The sequence below is a fragment of the Antennarius striatus genome, chromosome 9 (assembly GCF_040054535.1).
Source record: "Antennarius striatus isolate MH-2024 chromosome 9, ASM4005453v1, whole genome shotgun sequence".
Taxonomy (NCBI): domain Eukaryota; kingdom Metazoa; phylum Chordata; class Actinopteri; order Lophiiformes; family Antennariidae; genus Antennarius; species Antennarius striatus.
This window is the reverse complement of record NC_090784.1, coordinates 24,434,052-24,443,806: the sequence shown is the minus strand read 5'-3', so window position 1 is coordinate 24,443,806 and position 9,755 is coordinate 24,434,052. Positions and strand designations below refer to the sequence as shown.

Genomic DNA, 9,755 nt, shown 5'->3' with positions numbered 1-9,755 from the left:
TCTTTTTCAACGTTTTTGTATTTTACTTTAAACCTGTGTTCAGCAGAGCGTCTCCAACGCCACGCTGACAGACAGACGAATAAAATGGTTTTTTCATCAAATTTTCAAAATACATATTTTTCTGAATCGTGTTTTATGTTCGACCTAGTTTCAAGCTAACTGTGATGTTAGCTTTTAGCTTAGTGTGTGTGTGTGTGTGTGTGTGTGTGTGCACCTGTTGACAGTCAGGTTCTCCAGACAGGAAGTGATGTAATGGCGGTAGTAGTCCACCTGCTCGCTGTGGAACTGACTCTTGGCCTGCAGGCGGCTGAGCGTCTGGCGGAGCTTCTGAAGCTCCGCCCCCCGCCGCTGGCGGTGCAGACGCTGCTGACGGATGTCCTGAGGGGGCGGAGTTATGACCTCATTACCATTCTGTCCAGTAGGGGACAGATCTGGATATCCGTGTGTCAGCTGAGGCTCCGCCCACAGACGTGACATCACGATTTTGTCTACCGGTTACCTTGGCGATCATCTGCAGGATCTGGTTCTCTGTGTGGGGGGGGGTCAGCACCCCCAGGCCCTCGAGACGACGAAGACTCCTCTGGATCTTCCTCTTCTTCTCCTCCAGCCTCAGGTTGCCATTGGCAACCAACGACTGGTTCCTCTTCAGTTTGTCAGGCGTGGCGGCGTCCTGACGAGCACGCCGCTGCACCAGCCAATCGTGACACACTTCCTGTGGGGGAGGAGCAATGGCTAGAGCTGACCTGAGCTTCACCTGTACCTGTGTGTGTGTGTGTGTGTGTACCTGGTCATGTGACGCAGACGCTCTCAGGATGTGACTCAGAGAGTCACCTGACTGAGTCCTGATGACGTCGATGATCAGCTGCTTGGTGCTGGACCACAGGAGAAACCCGTCAGCTCACCTGCTAGCATGCTAAGCTACCTGAGCAGGTCAAATGCTAACATGCTAAGCTACCTGAGCAGTAGCGCTCTGACGTTAGCCTTGTCTTCAGACTCGTCGAAGACGTCGAACTTGTTGGTGAGCGTCAGAGAGACCATGTGACAAGACTCTGGGTCAGCTGACTCTGAGGGGCAGACAGAACCGCTGAGACCCAGTGTGTGTGTGTGTGTGTGTGTGTGTGTGTGTGTGTGTGTGTGTGTGACCCAGTCAGAACCGTACCGGTAGCACTGGTTGTAGAACCCGTGAGGCTGTGCAGGGTGGGGACGGCACCGAGATCCATCAGCAGGAGCCTGAGGGGGTCGGAGGGGTCCGGACACAAGACGTCCTGGTGCTCCAGTAGCAGCTGCACACACACACACACACACACACACACACACACAGAGACACACACACACACACACACACACACAGACACACACACACACAGAGACACACACACACACACACACACACACACACACACACACACACACAGAGACACACACACACACACACACACACAGACACACACACACACACACACGGTGAGAACCACTGCTGGTTGAGTTAGGTTCAGCTAACCCATCGGGCCCTGCTGACCCGTCGGGGGCCCTGCCGACCCGTCGGGGCCCCTGCTGACCCGTCGGGGGCCCTGCCGACCCGTCGGGGCCCCTGCTGACCCGTCGGGGGCCCTGCTGACCCGTCGGGGGCCCTGCTGCCCCGTCGGGGGCCCTGCTGACCCGTCGGGGGCCCTGCTGACCCCTACCTGGTGCGTGTGCAGCAGCTCGCTGACGGACACGTAGACGACGGGTCTGGTGACGACCAGCTGCTCGGTGAACTCGTCCACGTCGAAGCGCTCCTCGGGCTCCGGGACATCACACACCCCCACCAGGAAGCGCCTGTGGACGCCAACAGAAAAGGTGTCAGGTGTGATCCGATGCCCCGGGGGGGTAAGAGGTCAGAGGTCGCCGACCTGAAGCGGCTGTGGGTGTGGCTGATGTACTGGTTCAGGGCTCTGACGTGGTACCCCTCCCCGTGGAAGTGCTTGTGGGCGGCGGCGTGCTGCAGCATGCGGGCGATGGAGCCCAGCAGGTGGCGCTGTTCCGGCGTGAGGGCGGAGCCGGCGGTCCGGTCCACCACGTCGAAGCCGTCCGGCGCCACGATGGCCGGGTTCATGTAGCGGTAGTACACCAGGTTACCCACGATCTGAGGGGGCAGGGGGCGGGGCTCAGGGGTACAACACGGCTTGATGCTAACAAAACTAGCGCTAAGGGGACTAACTCCTCCCCCTACCTTATAGAGCTCCTCCTCATTGGCCCCAGGAAACTTGGAAGCCAGAGCGTCTCTGAGGACCTTCGCCGTGTAGCGTAACCCGTAGCTACAGACACACAGGACACGGCAACGTGAGGGCGGAGCCTAAGGGAGGGGTGGAGCCCTACAGCAGTGGGCGGGGCTTACGGCAGCTTGTGCAGGCTGGCGGTGATGGCCTTCAGGAGGCGGTCCGTCAGGTTCTTCAGGTTGACGATGGCGATGTCGATGCGGCGCTGCACCTCGGGGTGTCCCAGGGCGTCGGCCGGCGACACGTCGTAGGGCAGCGAGCTGGGGGGGCAGAACAGAGACCAATCAGCACACGGCTGCCTGACGGCGCCCCGCCCCCTCCGGGCCCCGCCCCCTGACCTCTTGCGTCCCGTCTGCGTCTCCGTCTGGTTGATCCAGGTCTTGTAGACATCCAGCGGGTCGGTCCTGATGCTGAGGGCGGGGTCCAGCAGCACGTCCTGCAGCGCCGGCCCCAGGGCCTCCCTCAGGGCTCCGCCCCCGTGGGCGTGGCGGTAGAAGTTCACCAGCATCCTGATGACGGCGGGGTTCCCTGTGACCACGTCCTGTGGCCGCTCCACCTTCAGGCTGGGGGCGGAGGCACGTCAGTGGGCGGGGACACGTCAATGGGCGGAGACACGTCAGTGGGCGGGGTCACGTCAGTGGGCGGGGACACGTCAGTGGGCAGGGACACGTCAGTGGGCGGGGACACGTCAGTGGGCGGGGACACATCAGTGGGCAGGGACACGTCAGTGGGCGGGGACACGTCAGCGGGCGGGGACACATCAGTGGGCAGGGACACGTCAGCGGGCGGCGGCGTGCTCACCTGATCTCATGGCGCAGCGCGGCGGTGAACAGCTGCAGCAGCAGGTACGCCTCCCGCCGGGCGGCGCCGTAGCCGAACAGACTAAACACCAGCATCTCCATGAAGGGGGCGGAGCCTACCTGGGGCATCAGCACCACAAGCCGGGCCAGGTACAGCGGCTGCGTCTGGAACGCCACACACGCTCAGCGACGCCCACGCTAACGCTAACGCTAGCGCGAACGCCTCCTACCTGCAGCAGGTAGAACAGATGCTGGTACGCCTCCAGCCGCTGGCGCCGCTCGCGGCTCAGCGCCTTCAGCCCGTGGCTCCGCCCCCCGTCCATCAGGTCTGACAGCTGCTCCTTGTTCTTCTTTGTCAGCTTCTTGCAGTGAGACACCACTTCCTGTTTGGAGACGCAGGTGCGTCAGCGCCGTCGAGGACGACGCGGCGCCCCGCCCCCTGCTGCTGCCCCGTCCCCTGCTGCTGCCCCGCCCCCTGCCACCCCGCCCACCTGCAGCGTGGCCCGGTTCCGGACCAGCAGGCCGATCTTCAGGTCCATCAGGTCCAGGTCCGCCTCCAGCTGCCGGTTGGAGCGGATGCTCCTCACCACCTCCTCCCGCAGGCGCAGAAGCTCCGCCTCCTCTCTGATGTCACCGGCGCCCAGGTCCAATAGGTGGACGAACTTCCTGACCACGGCCAGAGGGGGCGTGGCCGAGTGCACCAGCATGTGGTAGTCGCCGCGGGCGCGATAGGCCCTGAAGAAGGCCTGGATCCTGATGACGGCGTCCACCTGAGGAGCATCACACGCAGGATTGTGATTGGCTGTCGGACCCATCAAACCCCCGCCCCTGCAGACGCTGTCTGGCGTGGACTCGCTCACGTGTCGCCTGAAGAACCTCAGCCGCCGCCGGTACCGCCTCCTCGCCGACCACATCTTCACCAGCGACTGGATCTGACACACACACACACACACACACACACACACACACACACGCTCCGGTCAGCAGCAGGCCCCGCCCCCAGCCACAGGCATCGGCTGATGGTTACCTTGACGACAGCCCTCCAATTGGCGTAGAGGAACTGCAGCCGCCGGCGGTACGCCCTCTGCTGGACGAACCTCCTCCAGTGCGCCTGAGCAGACAGGAAGTGTGTCAGACACGCCCCCCACACCACGGGGCGGCGGCTCCACCCCATGCGTGGGCTGACCCTCACCTGGATGGTGACGACGGCGGGGGTCTGACTCATCAGGTAGCGGCGCCGAGCCCCCGCCTCCCGGCGCACCAGGAAGCCCCGGCTGGCGGCCTGCAGGCGGACGAGCAGCGCCTCACGGCTCCGCCAGAGGGCGCCGCGGCAGTGAGACGCCGACACGCCGCTCACCACCTCCTGCAGACGTGACATCACAGATGACATCACCGCAGGTGACCAATCACAGGAGGGGGAGGGGCCTCCTTGAAATTGGGAAAGAGTCCCTAGAACCTCTGACCCTCAGGCGTGTGACCTCTGACCCTCAGCTGTGTATGACCTCTGACCTGTAGGTGCTGCTGGTCCAGGAACAGGCTGTTGTGCAGGTATCCCTGTGGCTCCTCCCACTGGCCCTCCAGGCGCTGCAGGTGAAAATAGTAGAGCGACCCGTCGCTCTGCCTCACGCCGACCCACGGGCTCCTGTTGTCCCCTGGAGAGACAGACAGGTCACCCGTCGCTCTCTCAGAGCCCATCTCCACGGGGCCCCGCCCACGCCACGCCACGCCTACCTCTTTGCTTCCTGTCTGCCAGCAGAGCGCTCAGGTGTGTCTGGTAGTCGGCGGCGCAGGCAGAGAGTATCCCCTGCAGCCGGACCTCCGGCAGCGACAGAACCCGAAGCGTCTGATTGGCTCGATTCTCCTTGATGGCCTGGTTCACGGCGGCGAGCGCCATACACACTGCACACACACACGTTAAACACACACGTTAAACACACACACACACGTTAAAAACACACACACGATCAGCCAATCAGCTCACTCTTCAGAGCGCTCTGCCCGTCCTGATTGGCTCTGCTCACGGCTTCCTGGATATCAGCCAACCACAGCTCAGCTCTGGGGTCTCTGCTCACCTGGAGAGACGTGGGATGAGTGGTGGTCGGATGCGTCGGGGCGTGAGATGCGTCGGCTGTGAACTCACCTGTGCCCTGTGCTTCCTGCTTCTGGTCAGGTGGGTCAGGTAGCGCAGGGCGTTGTCCCGGGACACGCCCTCCACGCCACTAGAGGGCAGCAGCAGAGCTGACAGCAGCTGCTGGGCGTCGCTGCGGACGACGGCCTGGTTAATCCGACCCAGGGCCACCAGCTCTGGAAGGTCAGAGGTCACACACAGGTGTCGTTACCGTGTAGCGTGTTAGCGTGTGTAGCTAACATGTAGCGTGTTAGCACTAGCGTGTAGCTGAAGTGTAGCCTGTGTCCGTACGTTGGTGCTCGTCCTGCGCGGCGTTGTTGACAGCGTTGACTTCCTGTTGCAGCTGATTCCAGGTTAACAGATCTTTGACTTCCTGCTTCACAGCAACCAGACGCCTGAAGTACCTGTGGACGTGATGACATCATCATCAATGATGACATCATCATCATCAGTGATGACATCACCACCATCACTGAGGTGATCACGCCGTCTGGAGGTCCTACCTGTCCAACAGCGTCGGGTCAACCTCTGACAGTCCTGCAGAGGAACTGACCAATAAGGAGCTGAACTGCTGCAGAAGCCCCGCCTCCAGCGCCTGATTGATGAGAGCGACAGCTGACAGCATCTCCACGGCAACAAACAGCTCCTCCTGCTGCAGCTCCTCCTGGGGACAAACCATGTGATCACGTGGCCTGAGCACGTGCCGTGTGGGTGTGGCCTCTGTCTGTCAGGGGCGTGGCCAGCCATACCTGTGGCGCCCGGCGCTGCAGCCGCTGCAGCTCCCGGTGGTAGAGCGACGCCGCGAAGGGGAACACCTGAGGCAGCTGGAGGTCAGAGGTCATCAGGCAGCTGAGGGTGTGTCGGGGGTCGTCCCGACGCAGCGACGCGTTGACGCTCTGCACCGCCGCGTGCACTGGACACACACCACACACACACACACACACACAAATAGCTTGAGATGTCGGTCACCCGTCGGGTGTTGCCCGTCGGGTGTCGCCCGTCGGGTGTCGCCCGTGGGGCGTAGGGCTCACCGCTGGCGGCCCGGTGGGCGTGGTGGTTGGCGATGGTGACGGCGTCCTGCAGCTCGTGGGGTTCCAGGGGGTCAACACAGCCCTGGTCCTGGGGTCAGAGGTCACACAGAGGTACTGAGTCAGCCGACTGATGACATCATCGGGGGCAGCCAATGGGAGCGTGCGTACCAGAGCCTTCTGCTGGCGCCCCGCTGACAGCTGCTCCAGGTACCAGGGCCCGTTGTCCCTCCGGAGGCCCCTGAGGGCCAAACATGGCAGCTGCAGTGCAGCGAGGAGGAGGAGCTCGTCTGAGGCGTCCAGCGCTTCATCCACCGTCTCCACCGCTGATCGCACTGATCACATGATCAATACCGTCACCGTTCATCAGCTGGGTTCTGATTGGTCGGCTCAGGAGGCGGGGCTTACCATTGACGGTGTGGATGCTGCTCTGGATCTCCGTCCGGGTCAGGAGCTCCTCGTAGACGTCCTGGTGCTCCAGGGCCCCACGCTGACACACCATTACCACTGATTACTGATCTGATTATTGATCACTGATCACATCTGATTATTGATCACTGATCACATCTGATTATTGATTACTGATCACATATTGATCCACAGTGACAGGACAGACGCGTCCACTGAGAGACAGAACAACGGAGCGTCAGAGTGACCAGCTGTCCTGATGGCTGAGCACAGCTGACCAATCAGAGTCTCACCCTGCTGGCTGCTCGCTCCTCCTTGGCCCGTTTGGCTTGACGCAGCACTTCCTGGTACACGCCCATCAGCGCCTCCTGCAGGTCGCTCAGCAGGGCGTTGGGGTTCCTCAGCGCCGCCGCCGTCGCCTCCACCCGGCCCCGCCCCACCGCCTCATTGATGGCGATCACCGCCACATGGACTGATGGGAAAATAACATCAGGTCACCACCAGGCCCCCACCCCCTCCTGCATTAGTCCCCACCCCGCTCCCAGTGTGTGGCTGACGTCCAATCAGCTGTCAGCCCGTCTCACCCGCCGCCTCGTCTCCTGACAGCTCATTGGCCAGAACTCCTCCGATCTTACTGAAGGCCGGCATCTGGAGCCCGTATTGATCCAACGCCAGCTGAACGTTATTGATCTCCTCCTCTGGACACACACACACTCTAAATATCACACGTTGATCCATCATGGCTGCCCCCCCCCACACACACACACACACACTAACTCACCAGTGAACTTGACTTTTCCACACAGGTCATGAATCTGTGGCGCCAAACCCCGTCTGTGCAGGAAGAGACTGCAGACAGACAGACAGGTGAGTGGAGGACAGACAGACAGACACAGACAGACACAGACAGACAGACAGACACAGACACACACAGACAGACACACACACAGACAGACAGACAGACAGACCTGAGGGCGTGGACACAGTAGACGACTCTCGGCATGTTCTTCTTGTCGTACACGTCTGTAGTTTCTGGGTGAAAGATCTGAAAACAACCAATGACGATTACTAGTGATCAATACTGTGATCAGCTGATCAATACTGTGACTACATGACGGACACTCATGTGTGGCCCCACCCACCGCTGGCAGGCCAACGGCCGTCATGGCGTCCCTCCAGTGGTTGATGTTGTCCGTGTGACGGAACTGAAGGCCCAGCGTCTGTTCAGATCAACACACAGCTGTTAGTGTGTGTGTGTGTGTGTGTGTGTGTGTGTGTGTGTGTGTGTGTGTGTGTGTGTGTGTGTGTGTGTGTGTGTGTGTGTGTGTGTGTGTGTGTGTGTGGACCTGGTAGCGGAGCTGCTCGGGGTCGTAGATCTTCTTCACGGCGTGGGGGGCGAACTGCTGACCCAGCTTGGCGAGGATGACACCGTTCCTAAGAGCCTCCTCCAGCTCAGTGGGGGGAGGAAGTTCCTCATCCAGACACGCCTCCATCCACCTGCCAACGCAGTGATGTCATGAGTGACGGAGGAGGAGCTAACCCTCACCCCGACCCCCACCCTGCTGACCTCTTGGCCTCCTCCAGCCTGCACAGGTACTGATAGGCCACATTCTGGCTGCGCTGCTCGTCCATCTGCTCCGCCGTCAGCCGCTCGTCTGCAAAAAGACACGCCCCCTCAGGTGAACACGCCCCCTCAGGTGAACACATGTTTATGTTTACACTGTTCATAACAACACACATAATCAGACAGGCCTCTTCTCTGTCTGTTTTTAAATCTCGCGTGAAGACCTACCTCTTCTCCTTGGCTTTTAACATCTAGATAGACACCTGATTTTATTTTGTCTTATCTTTTTTATCTTACTTTTTATTGCTCTGATTATTTGCTTTTGTTTTTATCCATATTTTATGTTTTTAGTTGATTAACTTTACTAATAATATTTGAGCCATTTTGTCTTTTATCTATGTTTGTTCTTTTTTATTCATTCGCCTGTACAGCACTTTGGTCGACTGCGGTTGTGGTAAAGTGCTCAACAAATAAAGTTTGGATTGGATTGGATTGGATTGGCATAATGCTGCCACGATATGAAGCACATTCTGACGGACGTCTTTACAGGTTTTCAGTTTATTTCTTTGTTTTTTATGTTTTCATTACTAAACTGTGGTGAGACCAGCGATGTTGTTTGGTCTAGAGACAGTGTCACTGAGGAAAAGACAGGAGACAGAGCTGGAGGTAGCAGAGATGAAGATGCTGAGGTTCTCTCTGGGAGTGACCAGGATGGATAGGATCAGGAATGAGTCCATCAGAGGGACAGCACATGTTAGAGGTTCTGGAGATAAAGTCAGAGAGGCCAGACTGAGATGGTTTGGACATGTCCAGAGGAGAGAGAGTGAATATATTGGTAGAAGGATGCTGAGTTCTGAACTGCCAGGCAGGAGGCCTAGAGGAAGACCAAAGAGGAGGTTTATGGATGTAGTGAAAGAGGACATGAAGGTAGTTGGTGTGAGAGAAGAGGATGAGAAGACAGGGTTAGATGGAGGACACTGATTGGCTGTGGAGACCCTGAAGGGAAAAGCCCAGAGGAGGAGAAGTATTTATTATCATCACCCTGAACTGTTTCTATCCTACATTCCTGTTTATTGTTTAATGTGCTGTCAGTCGCCCCTTGGGGAAAAATAAAGTTTTTTGAATTGAACTGATGTGAACAGGTGACCCAGCTGTTTGGTGGGCTCGACCTCCACAAGCAAAAACACACAGGTGTGTGTTCTGTTGATCACGTGACTGACACGTCATACCATTAAAAACATCGACCTCTAAATAAACATGATAAACAGCCCTGCAGATCAATGACAGCAGCTATCGATCAGCCCCCTCCCCACCCGACTCACAGCGGCCGGGTCCGTCTGGGTCCTCCATGTTCCCGGAGCTCCCGCCTCTCCCTCCCGGCTTCGCTCCTTCTTCCCTCTCCTCTCGCGGCTCAAACGGTTTTTATTCCCGGTAAAAGTTCACCGGTGAACCTCTTCGGACTCGTCTCTCCTCCGGTTCAGACTGGCCGCTGCTCGGCGCTACTTCCGGTCTGCAGTTTGAAAACTCCCGCCGAGCTCTGATTGGACAAGCGAGCAGAGGCTTCTCCCA

General features: G+C 58.9%; 1 protein-coding gene across 1 annotated transcript; it reads right to left on the bottom strand.

Moving 5' to 3' along the window:
* Nucleotides 1–784: 784 nt before the first annotated feature.
* Nucleotides 785–9,716, bottom strand: iqgap3 (IQ motif containing GTPase activating protein 3). Its single transcript, XM_068322860.1, has 31 exons — nt 9,509–9,716; nt 8,190–8,277; nt 7,969–8,119; nt 7,765–7,842; nt 7,591–7,667; nt 7,404–7,471; nt 7,207–7,320; nt 6,916–7,094; nt 6,623–6,704; nt 6,386–6,549; nt 6,218–6,305; nt 5,936–6,099; nt 5,690–5,850; nt 5,478–5,590; nt 5,199–5,362; nt 5,040–5,130; nt 4,790–4,957; nt 4,568–4,710; nt 4,251–4,421; nt 4,086–4,169; nt 3,919–3,990; nt 3,550–3,828; nt 3,289–3,441; nt 3,060–3,223; nt 2,597–2,821; nt 2,378–2,518; nt 2,213–2,297; nt 1,893–2,125; nt 1,686–1,818; nt 956–1,283; nt 785–872 (listed from the first exon to the last, which is right to left on the bottom strand). The coding sequence occupies exons 1-30, from the start codon at nt 9,534–9,536 to the stop codon at nt 1,026–1,028; spliced, it is 4,119 nt and encodes a 1,372-aa protein (XP_068178961.1). The 5' UTR covers nt 9,537–9,716; the 3' UTR covers nt 785–872; nt 956–1,025.
* Between the last annotated feature and the right edge of the window lie 39 nt (nt 9,717–9,755).